Genomic DNA, 22,751 nt, shown 5'->3' with positions numbered 1-22,751 from the left:
CAGCTTAATAGGTCCAATCACGCACATCAGCAGAAACACAAGTGGAAGTAAAATCTTCTTACATCTATGAACGATGCGTTGATGTAATCGGTGAACTCCTGACCTCTTCTCATGGAGAGGATGACCCTGTTGAAGTCGTCTGAAATGGGAACAGAACAGAAAACGCTTCATCATCAAAGCCTGAGTGGCTCGCAGTTATTAAATGCTTCAGTCGAGGACGGGGAATAAACAGACTGTTCTTTTCCTTCTTTCTTACACGGAATAATTTGCAGGACTCTGTTCTTCTTCATGTTTGCAGGAAGGTTCCCTGTTCTCATGTTCTCCTTCATTATTCTCATGTTGGTCAGTTTCTGGGCAGAAAAAAAAGCTTAAAACGTTATAATGCAAATGTTCATTCCTGTGCTTACACATCCAAATGAGGAAATGAAAGACGTGGCACTGTTGATAAGTGTCTCACGTTTAATATTTATAAATATATGAAACTAAACTCTGTTCCTTATATTAGTGAGATGAAGCGTTTTGTCTGCATTAGTTTTTTTTAATAGATTAATCGTATAACTATTATCAGCATATATACACAACAGTTGTATCACCTCCACTACCACCTTTTAAAACTTAACTAACATTTACCTAAAATAATGGTTGAATTATGTTGAAGGCGTGAGATTCTGAAAATTTGATGGTGAAAATCACTGAAACTGGTTCTTTGTATTTGAAAACTTCACCGTGACTCATATCAGTTTTTTTTGTCATAAACAAATTATCTTTTTTTTAATTTGGCAATTATGTCATAAGGAAGAAAATACTGTTACTATTATATTTAGCTTTAATCAAGTTTGATCTTTAACAGAACTAAATAATTAATTCCTAAGTTTTCAGCAGTGCAGCAGGATTGATATTTTTTATTTAAAGGCCCAGAATGTGAAAGAACTTATCTAACCTTAAACTCCTCCTCTAGGCCGACCCGGTCACCGTTTGCAAAGGTGTTGTGGAGTTTGTGCAGATGTCCTTCCAGAGACGACACGTCCAGCTCCGTGTCTCCGTAGAGGTAGTATTCAAGCAGGGCCTGGTAGATGAATGAGTACTGCATCTGGTGGGAGAAGACGCGTAAATGGATTAATTAAAGATGACTGGGGGGGTTGTAATTCACTGGTAAATGGCCCATTATCAGCGTGTTTCACATTAAGTGTCAAGTGATAATGTGATGTATCCAAAGCCATAGACAGGGAGGAACTTGTTCCATTTCAGACTCACATCTGTCTGGATGAGCTGCGAGCGTTGTTCCCGTATCTTGGAGACGAACCCAAACACATCAACTTTCTGCTCGGCATACATCATGTCGATCATGGCATCTATTAGGATGAAGGTTCCCGTCCTCCCGACACCAGCGCTGCAGAGACACCGAGCAAACCACAGACTGAATGAGCCACAGTCCTCAGCTGACACTCGCATGTTAATGGACAACAGGACAGACAAATAAGGGGAACTATGCTTGTAAACAATGCAGACACACAAAGAGGATTATTTTAAGCCCTAAATACATTTATCTCCATAGAAACAATTTGGTTAATGACAAGCACTAAAAGTAATATTCAATCTGAAGGAATGAAAAGTCTGGATCCACTTAAACAAGGAAAACAAACAAGGAGTCCTTTGTGTCTCCACTCCACTACCTGCAGTGAATCACAATCGGCCCAGAGAAGGGCGGATTCACGGCCTTGACCTTTTTGAGGAACTTGAGCATGCCGATGGGGGAGAAGGGAACTCCGAAGTCAGGCCAGCTGGTGAAGTGGAGTTGGGTCACCAGCCGCGGCGTCTTTGCGGCATCGCTGGCTTGCTGCACAGAAACGCAAACACGAGCAGACGTTAATACACTTAACACAGCAGCAGTTCGTCTGAATGCACCCCGGGCAATGTTTTTTTTATAAATCTGTTTGAACAGCAACCACCATCAAAGCAGCAGTAACAGATTGGATGCATTTTCTGTGCCCTCAAGCAAGATCCTTTCCCGAAAATCTCTCTTTTAAAATGTAGAAACTGTCTTGTGAAGTCACTGTGAAAAGGGAAGTGAATTACGCCATGGTGTCTGCAAGCTCAACAAGTTAAACTGAAGACGTCTGCGAATTTAATTTAAGACCAATGTAAAGTACGACAGATATGATGGAATATAAGAGTCCCAGAAATGTTAAAGTATGACAACAGTAGCATTACATAAATGTTAACATAATTAAGACCTACCTAAGTGTAATTAAGACCCAGTATGTCATATTTTAACATTTTTAAAACTCCAGTTATCCAGACTCGGGTCACGGAGGAAGCTGTTCCTTTCCCTAGCCACATTTTCCAGCTCTTACTGGGGGATCCCGAGGCCTTCCCAGGCCTGATGGGATATGTAGTCCCCTCAGCGAGTTCTGGGTCTCCTGGTCTCTATCAACACTCCTCTCGGTTGGACGTGCCCCGTAAACCTCTAACAGCAGGGAACTGTCTCATTTCAACATAAAGGAGCAGAGGTTCTCCTCGGGATGTCACAACCCCTCACCCCATCTCTGAGAACTCACATGACTGCTTCTGTGATTCTGATCTCACCTCCCAGAGCTTGTGAATCATGACCACAAGTGAGGGTGGATGCTTGAACTACTCCAATCGGGGCAGCAACTCCCCCCTCACACATGACACAACATGTTTTCTAGGGATTGCTAACTTACGTATTGTACACAGAACTTGCGGATGGTGTAATCCACCAGGACAGTGAAGTCTTCTACTGCCACCCTCACGTTCCCATAGGTCCAACAGCCCTGATCCGGCCAGTACTGGCAACACTTGTCCTGAGGAGAAATAACAACCATGAATCAACGAAATGAAACCCTTTAAAAAAATGAGGCACCCTCCGGAACGTATTCAAGGGCTTTTTTCTTTCAAGAGACAAAGAAGTTCACATGCACGACACACATGCTTCAATTTCACAGCCAGTCAGTCCAGATTAATAAGTAAGACGGGTGAAACCACTCAATATGAGACTGTGCTGGGCGATTATGATACTGCAGTAGGGGACTTTATTACACATTATGTTGCCATTGATTTTAAACCCATCCACACACTGATTTAAATCTTCTCCAATTCCGTCCTCATTGATCTGTTTGAGCCTCTCTCCCTTTGTCTCTTTCAGGTTCACCATGCACACTGTGCAACGACAGCAGAAGTAAACAGATGTGAAAGGGGAGGTTACAGGTGTGAAATTGAGTTTAAAATTGACCATAAGCAGTGAAATCTGCCTCCTTCACAGTGAAGTCAGAGCAGAGACGTCCGGAGAAGAACCCCTGGAGCTTGTAGGAATATTTTTTTCATGGACACTTCAAATGTAAGAAGTATTTAAGAAAAACAAGGTTGAAAATCACTCACCTCTTTCCTTTCTTTCAGATTCGTCAGCATGACAACGGTCGCCACCTTCTGCTCCCATATCATCCTCCAGAAATCTGCCACTGTGTCTTCTTTGGGACCTGGAATATTCAGATTTGGTCGTTTATTTAAATGTGAAATGAAAAAATCAAAGTATGAACACCTTATGTCTTTCCCGAAAACATTATATCTTTACCTTGTGCTGCTATGAATTTTTTCTTTTCCGTGTAACCCTGTTGGGAAAAGATGATATATTTAGTTGAGAATATACATTGGTCTCTTGACTTGAATTTGAGGTGAGTTTGTTGAGTTAACAGATGTTTCCATAATCTCAAATTTTCTTTGAATCTAAAATTTAAAACCTACATGAATTTGAACATCTGTAATTCCACTCTAACATTAAAAACTCCACCCGCTGAGAAATTATTTTATGAAAATAAATGATGAAGTGTTTCCATTTTACTAATTATTGAACAGTGATCACTGAAATTATGAAACAAAAAAAAGACATAACTCACATCGATGTAAGAGGCATTCACATAGTCTGAGCAGAGGTTTCCATCCAGCGGAGTCAGTACCACTCTGGAATGATCATCTGCGGAGGTTGGAAGGGTTAAATAAGTCGGTCAATGGTGCATGATTAAATAATTATACAATGCAGGTAGACTAAAGAGTAATATGATTGAATAGTTGGACATTTTAGTGAAAGATGTTATTTAAACATTTATTCTTACACTTAGTTTACAGAATAATCAAATAAGATATAGTTAGGACATTCCCCATGTGCCCTGGCTTCCTGAACCAGAGGAGCTGCCACTGTAACAAATACACCAAACTCTGTTTCGAATTATTGATATTTTAAAAGTTTTACATAAACACTGGTTAATGACTCTTAACTTTTTTCTAAAAGTTTTACATAAACACTGGTTAATGACTCTTAACTTTTTTCTAAAAGTTTTACATAAACACTGGTTAATGACTCTTAACTTTTTTCTAAAAGTTTTCAAAATACTGGCCAATGGAGTTTTTTTTCGTTTCCCCAACTTAGTGTTTAAAAGAATATATGAATGTGCTATTTGGGAGGATCTAGTATATTTGAATTCTAAAAGACTCAGAGGCATGCGCGTGCGCACACACACACACCCACACACCACACACACACACACACACACACACACACACACACACACACACACACACAGGAAACCGTGGTGTGACTAATTGTCAGTTACTAGAAGCGACAGTGCACTCACAGGGGAGGATGTTGGGGTATCTGTTCTTCTCCTTGTTGTCGTCCTTGTTGGCCTCCTCGTATGTGCCATGGGCATTACCGCCGGGCAATGACTGCAAAACAAAATGAATTTTTTTTTCACATACTGAAAAATACTCTCCACTTTCAGCAGAGCATTGTGTTCTGCAGCGTGAGGGGCTTTGTTTGGCCGCCATGTAGGCACTTCCTCTGATACTGTACCTACAGTCAACAGTTCTCTATTAAATTCAAAGACCTTCAACTTCCTCTGTCTGTGCTGACAAACAGTCTGAATAAAATCATACTTTTATATGTTACATGAGCCACACATGAGCCACACATGTACATTCATTTGACTCAGATCCTCCATCATGGTAACAAATAGGCACAAGGGTATTTTTCTTGCGTGTGAGTGAGTATGTGTGTACAGCATGGGTCACTGTCAATGTGACACACAGCTATAAGAATTTTTCCCCAATTATTTATATATGAATGAGTCATGGAGTTTTTTGCCTTCTCATATACACACAGCACATTGTGGGAAATCCCTTAAATTATAGCATTATATTCACCCATATAAAAATAGATTGTCGAAGACGTCGTTATCCAACCGTTAAGACAAAGAAATGTAATTGAGGCTTGATATTACACAGTTTAACTATAAACTTTATTATAAACAACTTTCAATAAAAGAACCAAATGTATAGCTATTGTAAAGCATAAAAAATTTACGCCTTTTCTGTATTGTTTATTCATGTCTACAAACACATTCTGATATTTCTCTCTGATGTGTGTCTAATTCGGTTTATGTGCATTTTTTAAATTAAATTGCTTTTAATTTCCTTTTCTTTTAAATATCATTTTAAAATGTTCTGGTGTTACTTAAAGTCTTGCATGAATTACATTTCAACATGTTATTATTTTCATTAACATGTTTTTATTTTTATCTATGTTGTACGTAAAGCACTCTGAGCTGCATTTCTTATATGAAAGGTGCTATACAATAAAGTTTAGCAGCACTTGTCTGTTGCTCTAACCTCCACGAGGAGGAGAGGAGAGGGGGGTACTTACATTGAACTCCTCCCTGAAGAGCTTGCCGTCGTCAGCAGAGCGTAGCCGGTACTCATCCTCGAGGTGGTCCACCAGGATGGGGAAGAAGGTCTTGGAGGATGAGGGGGATTGAGGCAGAAGGACCACCGTCTGTTGCTCTGTTGAGGGAGAACAACCAGTGAGTTTATCATCCCTGATCATGCTCAATGTGTTGATGCCGAATTACTTGTTACGTTAGAAATCAGCTCAGTATTGGTAACAATTGTAATAATAAATGAAGTTAAAGTTATAGTGATGACAGGCATTGGGTTTAATTAGACCAGTATCCCAACCTTTTTATCAGACACAGCCCTGTTAGATGAACTCATCCCCCGTCACGTTACTGCCCATCATGCAGATATGTCCAGAAAGTGGATATTGTTGCACAAAAATGTTCAGGATCTTTCATCATTTATTACTATTTCAACGATACATCCATTACTTTTAGAGAACTAAAATTAGTGGTTAGTTGTATTTGCTATTTCAACCATTTATCCATTTACTGTAGCTCTATTATAAACAACAAGCCAAATATTTCAACTGCCCATTCATTAGCTTTTTATTTCAAGCTTTTTATTTCAAGCCATTCCTCCAATTACTGTTCTTTGAATTAGCTATTTCAACCATTTAAGCTTTTTTGTAGATTATAGTTAACTGTACAAAACGTATCCTTTATACTATTTGAACTGCTAGCTATTCATTTTAACCATTCATCATTTAGTCATTAATGTTAGCACCCAGCTAACGTTTGCAATCATTTATCCAAATTTGAGCCAACCATTTCAACTATTTAGCCATGAAGCCATGTTTTGTTAACTGAGGACTCTCTGTTCACATGCTAATAAGTTTTAATGCACTCTCATTTCCAAGTGTTAAGGTAACTCGATATACATGTGCTAATCAAATTGTAATTTCTGCATTATTTTCCACATGTCCTCTGGGAACGCACCATGACGTACAAGTAGCTCTGGTTGAGAAAAGGTCAGTTAGACAATCGGGGTATTGAACTACTCTGCAAGGATTATTAAAAACTGCTTATCAGAAACCAAAATGATTATCAAAACTGACTTCAAATTCTGTCATGTTGGTGTGAGTTTTCTAATACCTAATTGATTCATTTAAAAAATGAGTACAATGATCATCAATGGACATCAACAGGTGTTAGAGAACCAAAGGACCCCAGGGAAAAGCCAAGGAAACTTCTCTTACACACCCGACAAAGCATTCTGTTAGCGTTCACAATTTGGAAAATTCGAGGTTGACAAAGAACCGAGAGAGTGTTAGTAACATGAGGGTTCCTGATACCGACACCCTGGATACCTGACCTGGGGGTACAATGGTGTATAACGACTCAGAACTGTATCCGAAGTCTAAAACACAACACATACAGCAAACATACACATGTACAAAGTCAGAGAGCAGAACAATACCATCAGTGAAAATAGCAAATTCATTCTTTTTGACACAATGTGACTTGATTTTATCAACTACACATGTCACTAGAACCATAAATAGGACTTCACTCTCAACAAAACCTTTTTTTTGTAGATTTAATAGAAATAAACTTCTGATTTAAAAATGTATTTGAATATACTGCGATGTTGCCCGACTCTAACAAACCAGTAAAAATCAAATACAGAAATCATTTATACGATAATGTCTCATATTTACAATTACAAGGTTATCAGCAGCTCGTCCAATATCTTTTTCATGTTTGGATGTTACTTGTGGGTGTGCTGGGTTTTTCCAGTTAAATCTTCTGGTTATATTTTCCTCGCCACAAGAGAACAACCTGCTCTGTACATTCCTCGGTATTATCAGATAAGAAAATACTTCCTAAAGAACATTCATAGGTCCTCGAGACATGTTGCTTCCTGTAGATGTCCAACAGCTGCTATCATGCTTCACACATATCACCCATACCTGAATAATGAAGCTAATAGCTCGGTGAAAACTGCAACAGTTCACTCATTTTACATGCAGTGTCAAAAAACAAAGTTGGTGACGATGATGTCAAATAACCACAGGAAGTCTAAGACGGCTACAGAGTGATGGTGACAAACCCTGCAAATGCAGCCTCGCTCTCAGCTTCTACTTTCTTTCTTTCTCTTTGCCTCGTGTTTCTGTCTTTCAGATGACACTTTGCTTCTGCCAACCTGTCGCTCTCACAATCTACAGTCTGTACAACACGGTTCCACTCACAACAACGTTACCTTGTTCCTCCAGGATGCCATTTGGTATCTTCTTGTCAACTGTCGTGACAACTGGTTTCTTCTGGTTTTTTAACCTGCCAGGGAATGAAATATATAATGAAATTCATTTTAGAGAACAATGGCAAAAAGAAATGCACGATCAGATTGTCCTGGTGAAATAACTTTTTCTTTTTTTTATTGCAGAGAATGATCAAGGTACCAGAGAACAAAAATCTGTCCATCCTACCATCTGAAACTTGAGAATCTATTCTTTCTCATTAGCTGATGTCTTGGAAACACAGAACTCTAGTCCGAATGTGGTTCTGAATTTGTTTTTCACCCTCTTCTGTTGCCAAGTCCACTGTCACAGCCTGTTCTGTTCTTACTGAGCATGACAGGGAGTGGACTAGCAGCACTTCCTGATGGGGGCTCCGCCTCAATGACTAAAGGGGAGGAAGTGTTTGTCACCCTGAGCACTGCCTCCCCCCTGAGTCTGGCTGTTGGCCAGACTCAGGGGGGAGGCAGGTGAATCCTTACCGGGGTGGGGTGGGATTTTTCATATATTGTTTTCTTTACCTGAGGAGGTACCAGGCTAGTAGTGCGACGATGAGCAGCAGCAGGGACAGGACCAGTACGGTGGGGAGGATGTGGTGGCTGGGGGATGTAACGTCTTCTGAGGAAGAAGGAGAGGCAGAGTCGGGGGGTCAGGGAGCAGCGTCAACACAGAAGCAGGAAGCGGGGTTGGCATATATTTGTGTGTGCAAATGCTTGGCTGCGTTCTTGAGTGTGTGTTGCACGAGGAGATAAAACTAAATTAATACTTAGCACAGCGTCACACCTTCCATTTTCTCTCTTCTGGTCACGGGACAGATTTAATAACTGACTTCAGCTGTATTTTGTCTACAGAGATAAGTATCAGCTCATTTTGTCCTGTCTAACAGAAAATGAGAGGCTCTAAGAAAGGAGGCTCAGCCAAGAGTCACAGTCACGCAGGCAGCTATTAGCTGTGTTTATAAAGACACAGTAAGCCGCAGATGACTGTCCGGGGCTGCAGAGGTTCATTGTGATCCAGTAATAACAAGGCTGCACAAAAAGGCTATTATCAAGCATGTGCAGCAGAAGATACATAATAATCATATCTTCAGGAAAAGTGATGACTGTGGTGGGTGGCAGAGAGATGTCGTTGTTCAGTGTTACTCAGCCTCACATGTCGAGGTGCATCGCTGATGTTCTTACCTTGTGTATGGTTGCCATTGCCGGTGGAATTGGAAGTTGTTGTGGTCGCCACCAAGAACAGAAGTGGGACCATTGTGACTGCAGAAAAACAAAATGAAGACGGATATTAAATTTTGCGCCAGGCATGTCTGCAACGTCCAGATTCATGAGAACTCGGACTGCGAGACAATAATCACCATTCAGGGGAACACAAAAGCTATTGACAGATCTGAGGCATATTACTTTATTCATGACGGCCGCTTTCAGGAATGTGCTCATCGGTGCAAAGTTCACCGAGACACAATGGAACAACACACTCATATCCTGGTCATTCATTACTCCTGTCATAAAACCCTTGGTGCAATGCCTGACACGTCCACTTGGAGGCACAATACTCCAAGTCAATGAACATGTTGCTTCCTCAGACTCATTGAGAAAAAATTGCAAAGATAACATCCAGGCCAGGAAAGAAAAATGCTATTTTTAAAATGTCTGATTTAAATTTGTATAAAATTGCAAAGGAGGTTTCATGTGTGTGCGAGCGTGTCCACAAACGTAATTATTGCAGAACCGCAACTCAATGCAATGTTTTACCACCCTTAAAAACCACATACTCAAGCTTTTATCTGTCTTTTATCCGATTTTTGTAAATGCCACTCAGAGCTGATAGCAGCTGTTTTCCTTTCGCTGTTCTGCCGCAGGGAAATGTGTGATTTCCAGGATATAGCATGTGCAGGGTGTTGGCGTGCTACATGTCAAGAAATCACAACACACGCGGTCACACATACAACACGCATGCCAGGGCCTGATCTGCAAATGAGTGCTGCTTAAGCCGTGCTCAACTGGACGCACCAGATCATGGAGAGTAGGGCAGCAAGAGGCTTAACACACCCCCGTACTCCGCTCTTTGATAACATCACCCCATCAAACATGCACATGAAGAGCTGTAGGTTCACACCCACAAGCATCCGTCCAGAGCCCCTACACACACACACACACACACGCACACGGCGACATCCAGGAGTGTGAGCTGAATGACTCTATAATAAATCATCCCCTCATTTTCTCCTTGTAGAAGAACAGAGGTGGGAGGATAAAGGAGCATCTTCTATTGATTCTTACGTGTGAGCATTCAAAATGGCTCTCACGTCACTCCAATTGAAGCATCTCTATTTTCCTTTTCAAGCTCCTGGTTGGACATGAAACCCAATTGGCCTCAAGATGCAGTTATGAAAGGTGTTTCTTTTATATTCGCCGAAAGACCTCTGAAAGTTGGAATCTATGCAGAGTGCGCATACAAGAAGCAGAGCTGTGTGCTTTGTCTCACCAAGGCTGCAGGTGTGTGTGTGTGTGTGTGTGTGTGTGTGTGTGTGTGTGTGTGTGTGTGTGTGTGTGTGTGTGTGTGTGTGTGTGTGTGTGTGTGTGTGTGTTGCTTTGCAGCTGCAGTGAGAAGGACAGCCCAGGCCAAGCATAGTCAATGAAGACACTGTGTGTTGAAGCCTCCACGCTGTGCCGCAGTGTCCTGTAATGTGTCCAGCCAGGACACCGGAGGAATGTGTAGGCAGCTGAGCAGAGAGAGGGAGAGAGAGAGAGAGAGGGGGGGACACTGACTGCAGAGGGGGAGCAGAAGGTCCAGGTCAATAATATTTCCTGGAGCGATTAATAAACCCTGACGTGTCAAGCCTCCACTCCGTGGGGAAGACTGATGAGAGAATTCTAATGAGAGAGGAGAGGAGCACCCCCCGCCCTCCTCCGCTCCGTTCTCTGACCGTCCTCCCTCTTTATCCTCCCTCTTTAAGGCTCTTGCTGCAAATGTCACAAGCTCGAGTGAGGGGGAGGAAATTGAGCCGAGTTAGTACAGTGTGAGTGAATCCTCAGAGTCGGACTCTGTGAGCGAGGCCCGAGGATTTCTTTTTTGATGTGGAAATACACTCAAGAAAGACCCATTGGGGACTTTCCCCTACACAAGCTGCATTGAATTTCATCTATGCTTTGTTTTTGAGTGAGTGTGTGTGTGCAGCAGAGTGCTCACAGCCAGCCCCACGGCTGTCTTGTGCTTCTAAGCATTGCTTGCTTCTTCTAAGCATCCCTTTATACCCTCTCAATCATCACTGAAGATGTCCCCCTGTCACAGTTCGACCTCTGACCTCTGCTCAAATACTCCTGGAGGACCGCAGCCCGTTCATCCCATCTTCTCCAGCCTGACCTCTACAGCATCTCGTCGGAGAGATCACCCACTTCCTCTCTTCTATCGTTGTGGGGAAATGTCCCCTGCATAACTATAAATAACACTGCTTCCTACTCCTCTGGGTATCTAATCTCGTTTTTCCCCACATTTCTCCGCACTCAGCAGAAACCAGCCCTGGACCACAGGTCTCAAATTAGACTTTTAGTGTTGGACATCATTTAGCCAGGGTCAGACTCTGGGCAAATGATTATCATCACATTGTTTCGTGCCCTCATCTGTGTATTGTATTCTCCATTTAGCACTCCAGAGCTAGTCACAAACCGTCAGCCATAATGAAAATAGGTCACAGGAGATGTCAGCTTGCGGGGAGTTCCAAAGCGTCCTTATTTTCCGATAGGAGACATTTGCAAGCCGCCTCGGGGAAAGTTATTGTCTTGGCCAGCCAGTTACTGTGTTTCAGCGGTATGTGTGTCCCCAGTTACGCAGGCAGAGACATAGAGCTGTCTCATGGTCCTGGACTTGATGAACACTATATCGGGATTGTAATTTTCCGTCAGTCTTAATACAACACTCATCGCCTTAACTCTATATTGGCTTGGATGCAATCTTTTCTCAATGTGATTCCAAAAACCTATTCATTCTGAACTAACTGCTCTAATCTCTGATATTTTACATCACTTCAGAGGAAATTATTACACCGAGTAAAAAACATTTTTAAAGAAGATAACATTAGATGACTGATAGTGGAGGCATGATCAGTGGAATGGGGCATGAAGGTTCATAGCTGGCTGGCCCTTGGTTGACAGCAAAGCCCCGACCCTCAGACCACCAGGACACCTCACAAAAAATCTGAAAAATCTGACCCCATCAAACATTGTACCTGAAAATATAATCTGCATTTTCTGTATCGAGGAAAACTTTCGACCGGGTGTTATATGATCCTTATCTGTTATTTTCGGGGCATATGCATTTTAATGCCAGTTGTAAGAATGGATGTTACCAGGTCTGAACAGGGACCATGTGCATGTATGGAAAACTTGTTTTCACACAACAGATGAAGTTGTTTCAATAAAGTGTACTTGCATTAAGTGACATTACATTTTGCAATTTGTGAATGCTAAGTGCCAGATGAACAGCAGCCTTCCACCAGCACAAGAAGAAGAACAACAACATCTCATATGACACTGCGGCAAACAGCAGTGAGACCTGCAGACACAACAGAACGGGTGTGAAAGCAAGAAAGCCACCGAACATTTCTCCAAGAATACACATAGAAACACAAACACCGATCACAACCACACCACCTTCTAACCTACACACAGTGCTGCGTGTCTGTTGGACAACATTTAAACACAGTTATGTGTGATGTTAGACCTCCAGCACCTGGTATGCACTGTGTGACTCACAGCTCTGTCTCCACCGATTACAACCTGTCACCTCTGAATACCTCGTGCACAAAAACACATGTTTACGTACGTGTGCTGATATGGTTACGTCACATGACCCAGAGAACACAAGGCCTCTTTTTGCTTCTTTATTAAAGCACAAACATGAAAAAGAGCCATGTGGGAATTCTGTAGTTTATATTCCCCAAAACAGGAAGCTGATACATATTTTTCCCTGACAGTGTTTTGTTTTTCGAGAATGAACCATTCCTCTCTGTGGGCTTGTGTTGTCCTTGTGGCGTGCTTCGCCGCTCTGTCATTCTTTCACTCTGGGTTTAAAAAAACCCCCAGTGACATAATGATACCCCTGCATTGTCTCCCTAATTAGCCACAGACACCTCCCTGTCAGACAGGACAAACCTTCTGGACGGTGACACAGAGGCATTGGTTTGTCTCTGCCTCGACAGGAAATGCACTGTTCCCCGTAGCATCACGCCTTCACATCGACAGAGCGTTGTCAGATCCACTGCGCACGGCCTCTCTGGGCACAGAGTCTCTCTGTCTCTTCAAATACATCAGCTGGGGAATTTGGAAAATGGGATGTGGGTGTAGGGGCGATGTGACAGGGTGAGCGGGCAGTAGGTACATTGTGTCCTCTGAGCAAAAAATCTGCCAGACTGTTTACCCTTTAGGCCGCACGTTTTTATTAAATATATAACTAAAAACCTGCAAGACAGCTGATTTGAGGAAAAACAACCAGTGGTATGAAGCCTTCTGTGAATTTTCTCACTGCTGTGGCACAAACGTAAAATGTATCAACCTGAAAAAAGAGACACATTATTCACATATTCATGTCCTTCTGAAACACTTTGTTTCAGCTCCTGTGTCTTTAAGACCCCCCCTCCCGCCGTGAAGAAGGCGCTCTGATTGGCCAGCTGGCCCACTCTGTTGTGATTGGTCAATCACTTCTAGCACTTGAAGGAAATGCCTCCTCTCTTTCTTTACCTGGCTTCTGTTAGCTGCTAGTTGTGCATTTTGCAAATGTCAGGCTCTCTCAATCTAAGGCCTCTAGTACTAGAGGCTTATTAATATTTTCTGTGGTTGGTCATAGAGTCTGCAACTAATGTGCAGAACTTCAATAAATTACCAAAAATCAATAAAGGTCTGAGTAAGATGCATTTATGGGAATTGTAGCAGCCAATGTTTTTTGTGAAATATCCTGGTTTTATGGACTTGAGTTCAGCACACCTACACCTCCACATTGATTTTAAACATCATTTTGTGATGTGTCTCTTCTGAGTCCCACAACTTTGCTGAAATCCAATACAGAGTCGCTGGGTTACTCGTCTTTCTCCGTGCTTGAGTATCTTATGGATTTTATTAAGCCCCTCTAAAAAAAAAAAAAGGATTGCAGCAATACGTTTTAAATCAGTCAGTTTTGACCTGATCGCTGCGGGACATTGAATAAGTTCACGCTCTCTATTTGAGTAGGTCGTCCTCGTATCACCGCGTCTCCGACTCGCTGCTCTCTGCCTTTGGGGAGCTGCAGTGTGTAAACCTGGGCTGGGTTAGCTATTTAAAGGACAGTGCACTACACTCACAGCAGCGACTGAGGAAATGAAGCTGCGGTGTCCATCTGCTCACACAGATGTGCGACTGTTTCCCATGCAGCATAACCTAGATGGACAAGGTGCTCAGTGTTGCTCTTTCTAAACTCATCCCCTAAATTCCTGCTGATATCATCTCCAATCTGACTGTATCACAGTTTAGCCCGTGTATACATTTCTAATATTTAAAATAAAACCACAAAGTACAGCTTCCTACTTGTGACACATTATTCTTTAGATCTGATGAACATCAAGTTTTAAAGAAATACACAATGAATAGAACATTTTTGTTTAAATGTGTATAGTATACTACTGTTCCTCTCCATGTGTTACCTTGGTAACCTAGTTACCAATGTGGCACCTGTGGGATATTGAACAAGAAAAGAAAAAGAAAACCTATGATACAGACTCACTTCAAACCTGGTATGACTCCAGCTTTTGCCATGCTGGTATTATATATATTATATATACTATACAATATACTATACTGTAATCAGTAGTAGTTGTAGTATAGTGTGTCACACTGCAGTGTTTTGCACTAACTCCATCTATAGTCCAATTTTACAGTAACACATCTACCTCTGCCGCAGAGTTTCTACTTTCTCGACACTCTGGGTTCCTCCCCTCCCGCACTCCGAGCATTGTCATTAATCAATTCCTGCCTCTGTCCCAAGCGCCCAGACGCTGTGGCAGTGGTAATGACCTTGGAGACCCACTGGCTCCGCTCTGCAGCATCAGCCCTCCACCTCTATGGGAACAAGTGTAGCATCTCCCGCAGAGATCGTGGCTGAATGTGCGAGAGAGATGCATATGTGATTCGTTTTGCATGCATAAGAGAAATATTTACGGAATATAAGAACAAAGAAAAGCAGGAAAAAATAACTAGTTGCCAGTTGTTGGCCACAGCATCCTGTTGACTAAGATATGACGGCAGTTGGTCTGACCCTGAAAGCTCTGCCATTAGCGGCAGTCCTCATTGGAAATTAGAGCTTTTAGCTGCATATTAGTAAAAAAAAATAACATGCTACTAGATGAGAGGTGATTAATGATAATCCTCTTAAAAACATTCCAGCCATAACTGTAGTATTTGAGAGCAGCTCTGATTTAGCAAGTAACTTCATGTGTTCAGCGTTTATAGCATTTATAAGCAACCATCACATTCCAGTAAGGCATGGAAACCAACAGTCTCAAATAGTGGCAGTAAATATTTACAACGGTCTGGTCTGCACGAGCAAACACCACATCTGATCTAACACATGGTCGGCTTGTTGTGTCATTAAGTCTGTGTTTGCATGGTTGTGTATGTGTAAGACAGTTGTACTTTTAATCACCTCTGATCAATGCACAGACACACTACATGCACATGTCACTACACCAAATCTGCCAACAATTGAAAATACCAACAAACCCACATATGCAACAGCAGGGATACAGAGGAAATACATGAACCAGAGCCTGTTTGAGGGCCACCAAGGCAGAAATCATTCCGCCAGTAGTCCATCATCTGCAACACGTGTGTGTGTGTGTGTTTGTGTGTGTGTGTGTGTGTGTGTGTGTGTGTGTGTGTGTGTGTGTGTGTGAGACAATCTCCCCAGTCAGGGTCTCATCATGTCCTCTCTGCCCCTTACACCTCCCAACCCGACAGAGCTGAATCCCGACGCATCCATCTTTCTCTCCCGCCCCCGACACCTCTGGGATTTACCACCGTCCCCTCTTTCAATTATTCAGAGGCAAAGCAATTATGGCCCGGAATCGGAGCCATCGACGGCCATCGTAATGAGCGGCAGCTGGGCTGAAAATGACGAAACCGGTGTTGTGACACTTCTCATTATCACCCAGCGCTCTGTGATTACCGGCAGCCAGAGCAGGTACTGGTGTGTGTGAGGGAGACGTGTAGAGAGAAGGAGAGAGAAGAAGAAGAAAGGATTGTGAATAAAACTGACATGAAATTTATTGCTGGGTTTTATATATCGTGATTTAAAGGAAGATGAATTATAGTGATAGACTAATAGACTAAATAGTTCTTAGTCGCACATAAATGGGTCTTAAAGGACAGTTTGTGAGTTTGTCAACAATGGAATTTTGTCAATGTCACAAATCGATTCTATTGGAGTGAATTTTGTATGTGTGGTTGCTTTTCAGTGCATTTACTAACCAATCCATTCAGAAACACACTACTAGCCTTTTAGTAACCACAATACTTCTGAACATAAGCCTCTGGAATTGCATAAACTCAGTTAATACATCAGGACAAACCTGGAACAATAAATAAAAGGATGACTGGTTGTCACATTATGGGTAAATCACTCCTTAAACTGATTACATTAGGTTTATTTTGAAGTTTTATGGTCACTAAAAAGGATTAGACGGATTAAAATGCAGTTCCATGCAGAATCATAACAGCTGAGTCAGATGCTGTCTGGAGACTTGATCTTAGAGTATTACAACCAACCAGACTGTCTCCCCTGAGAATGAATGGCTCATTTATACAGTATGTCATGTTATTCAGGCGGAGAAATAACAGGCCATTGAGAAATCCTGCGGGAAAAATAAACGCACTTCACTCAAATTAAATCACTCAAAATAAATCGCAGTGTCTTTGCCTGTAATGATGACAATCCACAAAGTTTTTCTACTGGCATTAGATTTATTTAACTTCAGCGCTGACACAAGCTGAATAGACTCACCCAAAAAAACAGGGGGATCTTGTTTAACCCCCCCCCCCCCCCCCATTTTGTTTTCGAACATAGATAACTACACTCTGCACAAGACAGATAAGATCTATACCCCAAAATATCCCTTTATTCCCTGAGAGGAGGGCGGAGGGGGCCAGCGGTGGAGAAGCGAGTGATAAGCACCGCTGCGGGAGAACAAAAAGCCACTTCACTCTGAGGGAGGAAAAAAGAGAGGGAAGAGGAGATGTGGGACCACGAGGGATGAGTGAGCAGGCCCACGCTGCAAGGATGAGGGGGCCTGCCTGTGCTGCTCTGCAGAGATACAGCGTCTGTCTGCCCGGAGCTGACGCAAACTATAAAAACCCACCTGTGCCTCTTTAAATGAAAAAGGGATATGAGGACTCTGTCTCCAGGTTCTTGAAACGGCCCCACTTCTGCATGGGAACAAGACTTGCCGCCTGGCTACAGTTGCCATAGCAAAACCTGGCGCTATCACACTTCACTTTCCAGAATAACGGTGCCTTTATGCTCCGATATCACACAGCCGCCAACAACAGGTTTGACGAGCAAGTAAATCAAGAACTGATATTTCCAAACTGGAAGCGGAACCAGGAACTCCGTTGCCCCTAACCCATTTTTTACAATCCTTCCTCAGGCCCTGCAGAGCACATTATGAGCAATACTTTTTTAAGCTTAAGTGTGACCTTGGTGTTTGCTCTTTGCTTGAATTCTATAGGAGTATGAGTCATTCAGAGAGGCCTTGGGCACCATGGTGAGCCCCATTGTCCGTCCTCCGAAGCAGCCTTACTGCAAGAATGAGAAAACACACACATACACAGACCATACGGAGAGCAAATTACTAAAGTCTCGGAGAACTCGCTGCCCTCTTGGAAGAGGGAAGTACAACATCCAGTCTTCACACACACACACACACACACACACACACACACACACACACACACACACACACACACACACACACACACTACAGCCAAACGCTCTGCAAGAAAGGCCTCCATGCTGGGGGAGACCTATCCCATCGCTAATAGCTCCTGACAGAGGCAGAGGCCTGAAAGGGCATGAGAAATCCTGGACATACACACCAGGCAGGAGGAGGAGAAGGTGATGACATATTGGGTGTCACAAAATTTCAGCAAAAGACAAATCTGATCTGCGAGCTGAAGAGGTAACACAAGGGTCAAGATCTCAGTTCTGCTAACGTCTTTATCCAGAACCACTTTCAGACATGAACTCTGGAAAATAGAAATATAGGCTTTATACATTTTCTAGAGTTTCCCATATGAAGAACGCAGCACAAGATTTCGCGGATTAGTGTTTGAGACAACAGGAAACATTCAGGCGACTAATGGCTTCTGGGTATAGCATGCAGGAGGCAGGACATGACGTACAAACTGCAAAAGGAAAACGTCCTGACTTCAGTGCAAGTCTGAAAGCAGCTTATGAGCTGAAACAGTGGAGCGAATTTCATAATATTTGCCTGTTTTACACCAAGGAGCTGACAGATTGGGGTCACTGGATCAGGGTTTCTAGTGTGTGAAGGTCATACCTTACATAATCAGATTTTTTTTTCAATTTCTAAAACCCTGACAGCACCAAGTGAAAACAAGAGCTTGTGTGCAAATACTTTAAGACCCAGGTTGGGTTTTCATTGGTAAATAGAAATCTGATGGTTGAGGAGCTACAAGGGACTGCAGCAATAAGTAAAGTATAAATACAATGAATGCAAACAACTTCCAAGCAAGAAAAATAATTGCTTGTTATTGTGCAAATACTAAAAAGTTAATTCAAAACATGAACGTGTCCTTGACCCTTCTCCTCTAACTAGAATTCTGTGAAAACCTCACGTTCTTCAGAGCTGACTTTTGTGACATGCAATCTGGGTCGCACTTCTAATAAAAGCTAGTGTACTTGCACATAGTTCCTTGTGTGTGTGTCTAAGGCTGTGACTGCATGCCTCTGTGTATGTGTGTGTTAGTGTGTGTGTGTTTCTGCAGTGTAAGCACATGCTGTCCTCCATCTGCTCTTAGATAGAGACTGTTTCCTTTCCTGTGCAGCCAGCCAACCAGCTTCCTGTGCCGCTCTGCTCTGGAGGGGAAATGGGAGCAAGACTTGCCACACACTCCTGACAAAATCCCTGGATAAGATAGGTTCCACACGTAGACACAGACTTGGCAAAGACAAACAACCATTTCAGTCCCACATTTTTAACACAAACAGTCTCCTCTCCTTTCTCTTTCCTTCCGTGTTAGGATCTAGGCTCCACCGTCTACAGTACGATGCCTTTGTCCTCGCTTTATCGTGATCACACACCTCCGCAAGTCATTTAACAGCTTGGTGGGGACTAAAATATTTGAATTACACAACAATGAAGGTGGTTGTTAAATGGAGGAAGTCAAAAACAGGGTGTTGAGGGGGTTTTGCAGCTGTAAAACCAGTAAACATGACTAAACATTTCTATTAGCCACGCAATTTTAATTTTTTTGGTCAATTCAAATGTCACAACATCTTGTTTAGAGCTGAAATCTCTGTAATGCCAACAAATGTATCCTGGGGGATGACGACGGCACTTAAGTCTCGAGTTGAAGCTAAAGAGAGAAAATGCTAATTCTTTTTATAGGGCACGACAATAAAATTTAACCAACTAATCAACACAAGGTCTCTCAGGATCCAAATATCTGCACAAACTACAGCACAAACTCCAAATCACACCCACACACAAACCATTTTATATTCCAAACATCACCTCTACTTTAAATAAGCTGCAGCATGCACAACCAAATTAATGTTGTTTCTTCTACTCTACACTTTGTTGTGCAGTTTTCGGTTCTTACTGTTAACTGTTACCGTTTACACCATAGTCACACTTCCTGTTTCTTAGTCCTCTCTATCAGATGACAGAGACGACAAACTGGGGCGTCAAATCAGATTGAGGAAGTGAATTGCTGAAGAAAATGTGCTGGGAACTAGAGATAAAAAGGTTAATCGATGTATGAAGAAACCAAAAAAGTTGTCTCCACCTGAAATGCTGAAGACTAATGAGACTAATTGAACACAGTGAATAGATTCCTGCTGTGTTATGTATGCATGCCGCAGTGTGCTGGATTACCTGGATGAGCGTTGATTCAATGTGTGCTGATTCTCAGATCCATAACAGCAGGTCACATGGTGCTGACCGGGTCCAGCGGTCACATCGTCGCCATCGTCTTCGGTGAGAAGTTGAGGGCGGAGGTGGTGGGGAGGAGGACGAGGTCTGCCTCTGAGCCCAGGGAGGAGAGACGATCCCTGGGATCCGGGCAGCGGTGAACTATGGGCCTCGGCGTTTCACTTCTAGCAGTCGGCCTGAATTTTTGCAGAGCAGCGCTGCGACTCTCGAGGGACGCTGCTCACCACCTTTAGGTTTAACAGAGTGAGAAAGATGCTCGATTAATAACACAGCAAAGAAAAAGAGACGGACAATGAGGGAAAGCTGGAAGTAGGGTAAGGTGTAATTCCTGTCTTAAAAAGGGAACAGAAAAAGAAAGGCAGTGAAGTTTAATGTGTGTACTCTTCATACATGATGATGCTGTTAAGCTTCAAATTCAGAATAAAAGTATTTTTCTTCAGTGTCGGGATGGTGGAGATGGCACAAAGTCTGAGAGGGTGCCCAAGGGTGTTATGCAGATGGTCGCAAAATGTAACCATGGTGAAGAAAAAGACTTCTAAATTAGTTGAACATTTCAGTGGGTTCATTTTTTGGGGGTGACACTTTATAAAGCGCCTGCAATGCAAATTAGTCCTCCAAATCCAGCAGCCACTAAATCAGAGTACAAGTCACTTTGAATCCAGGCTAACCTCATTTACAAACTAAAAAATATGTACATCAGCTCCGATTCACTGCAGATTTTTACATCAAACCTATTTTTGTCTCATTATTTAACATATTCATTTTGATCCCTGCGAAATTTAAGTCTGTTTACATGAGAAAATACTGGTGCATGTGCTGTGCATAAGCTGCAGTAGAGATTGCAGGTTGGTGCCATCTAATATATAATCCCTGCTATTACCCAGGGGAGGCCTGAAAGGCGGATGGGGGGGGGGAGTGAGGGGTGTGAGAAGGAGCACAATTTATCTACCTGGGAAGGCTGAGCAGCCAAAGAGTCTGGAAACCTCGTATGTACGTTTTTTTATCTTTGACTGAAGGATTCTGGGTGAAAACTCTCACAGGCAAATTCACTTCTCGTTGATCTAACACCGTGTCCAAACCCAGAAATTCACAAGTCTCACAAGTTGTCTCCTCTCTGCTCTTACTACTTTGACATTTTTAAAGGAACAAGGTTTTTTTCGCCTGACCACAGCAGGGAGCATGCCGACCGGTTGCTATGGCGACACTTTCGTCTAGCCGAGCAGAGGGAAAGGTGGGGAGGGGGCCTCACCCTGCTTATTTCTCTCTCCCTGGGCTTCAGCGATGAATGAACGGACACATCCTCCATGGAGCCCTCCCTGTCCCTTTCCCACTGGCGCTCAGTGAAAACAGGGAGTCAGCGTTTGCTCTGTGACATCCCAGAAAATGAGGCGTCATGCATGAGGATTTCCATGACACTCAAAATAACAGCATGAGCATCAGAGTCCGTGCTCAGAAAGCAGGATAAAGTGGAATGACCATTGATACTATATTTTAAAAAAAAAGATAATTTTGTTTAACCTGCAAACAGTTTCAGATCTAATTTCCTGGAAAGCACTGCGAGGGAGCTCACATGCAGTATCATCTCAACTTCATAAATTATAGAAGGTCTGACAGTGTGGAATCAGATCAAGCAAACTATTGAATAATAGAAGAACCTCCCTGTAATGCAATCGAAGGCAGAGCATCGAGAACATGAGAAGAAAGCACAGGGACACATCAAAGCTGCTAAATGTGGAATCCAATTTGTGTGTGTGTGTATAATCTAGTTCTGTGAGGAACAAGCTGCCGTCCATCTTCACAGGGTCACCGTACGTGCCCTCTCACAGTACTGGACTGGACCGTGAAGCCAACTGCTGCTATAGTGACAGCTCCACCCTGCCATCGTACTGCAGACATTGAAAAGATTAGAAAAGATGGATGTGGGAGCTAAGAACATTTTTACAGGCTTTTACTCGTTGAACAAGCACATACTTAGAATGACTGTATTCGACTTGGCAGCCAAATGTTTTGTTGAGATTCACCATTTTAATTTATTACTTGAAAGAGTTTGCATTCTGTCAAGTTGAGAAAATGTATCTCCTCTGTGCTGTCCATTGCTGCAGCTCCTCTTTTAAGCCTATGACTGAAACTCTTGGTTTTCAGCAATAAAATATATAATATACTACAGGAAAGAAAATCAGGCATACTGGTAGATCTATATGTGCTTGTCCTTAAGAATAAACAAGAAAAGGGGAGTTTTAAGATCCATTAAGTCTGTGACAGCTTCAGTCAAACCTGAAGAGTTTGCATGGGGTAATAACAAACAGTCACATACACACACAAAAATGCCAAATCATCTCTGGCACTGTGTGCAATTTCTGTTCTCTGGTGAATCAGATGCTACATCTGTGCTTTGGTGTCTGTGTTGCAACTTCACAGAAGTTACCTTGCATCTGTGCAGCCTCTCAGTGTCTCATCCGAAGGTCTGAAAAACTGTCTTCGTACAACGTGTGGACTTTTGCAGGTGAAATAGTCCAAAAAACAAACAAAACATGCTTGCTCCAAAAGTCTCACACAGCTGTTATTTCCCTG

General features: G+C 42.5%; 1 protein-coding gene across 6 annotated transcripts in view; it reads right to left on the bottom strand.

Moving 5' to 3' along the window:
- Nucleotides 1–22,751, bottom strand: part of ptprea (protein tyrosine phosphatase receptor type Ea) — a 47,161-nt gene that overhangs the window by 3,567 nt on the left and 20,843 nt on the right. The window contains exons 2-17 of one of the 6 annotated variants that reach the window (XM_020083479.2): nt 20,124–20,407; nt 9,163–9,240; nt 8,503–8,599; nt 7,948–8,021; nt 7,060–7,104; nt 5,717–5,853; nt 4,650–4,740; nt 3,915–3,991; nt 3,593–3,629; nt 3,400–3,497; nt 2,706–2,825; nt 1,674–1,837; nt 1,255–1,390; nt 941–1,090; nt 257–350; nt 63–139 (exon numbers count right to left, since the gene is read on the bottom strand). In XM_020083479.2, the coding sequence (XP_019939038.1) occupies nt 63–139; nt 257–350; nt 941–1,090; nt 1,255–1,390; nt 1,674–1,837; nt 2,706–2,825; nt 3,400–3,497; nt 3,593–3,629; nt 3,915–3,991; nt 4,650–4,740; nt 5,717–5,853; nt 7,060–7,104; nt 7,948–8,021; nt 8,503–8,599; nt 9,163–9,235 (1,470 nt within the window). In that variant the 5' untranslated portion in view covers nt 9,236–9,240; nt 20,124–20,407. Of the gene's footprint in view, nt 1–62; nt 140–256; nt 351–940; nt 1,091–1,254; nt 1,391–1,673; nt 1,838–2,705; nt 2,826–3,399; nt 3,498–3,592; nt 3,630–3,914; nt 3,992–4,649; nt 4,741–5,716; nt 5,854–7,059; nt 7,105–7,947; nt 8,022–8,173; nt 8,391–8,502; nt 8,600–9,162; nt 9,241–20,123; nt 20,408–22,751 lie in introns of those variants that run through there. The other 5 variants (XM_020083480.2, XM_020083481.2, XM_020083482.2 and 2 more) reach the window with 5 other exon arrangements.

This window comes from Paralichthys olivaceus, chromosome 21, assembly GCF_024713975.1.
Source record: "Paralichthys olivaceus isolate ysfri-2021 chromosome 21, ASM2471397v2, whole genome shotgun sequence".
Taxonomy (NCBI): domain Eukaryota; kingdom Metazoa; phylum Chordata; class Actinopteri; order Pleuronectiformes; family Paralichthyidae; genus Paralichthys; species Paralichthys olivaceus.
The sequence above is the reverse complement of the archived record's forward strand: the minus strand, read 5'-3'. Positions and strand labels throughout refer to the sequence as shown.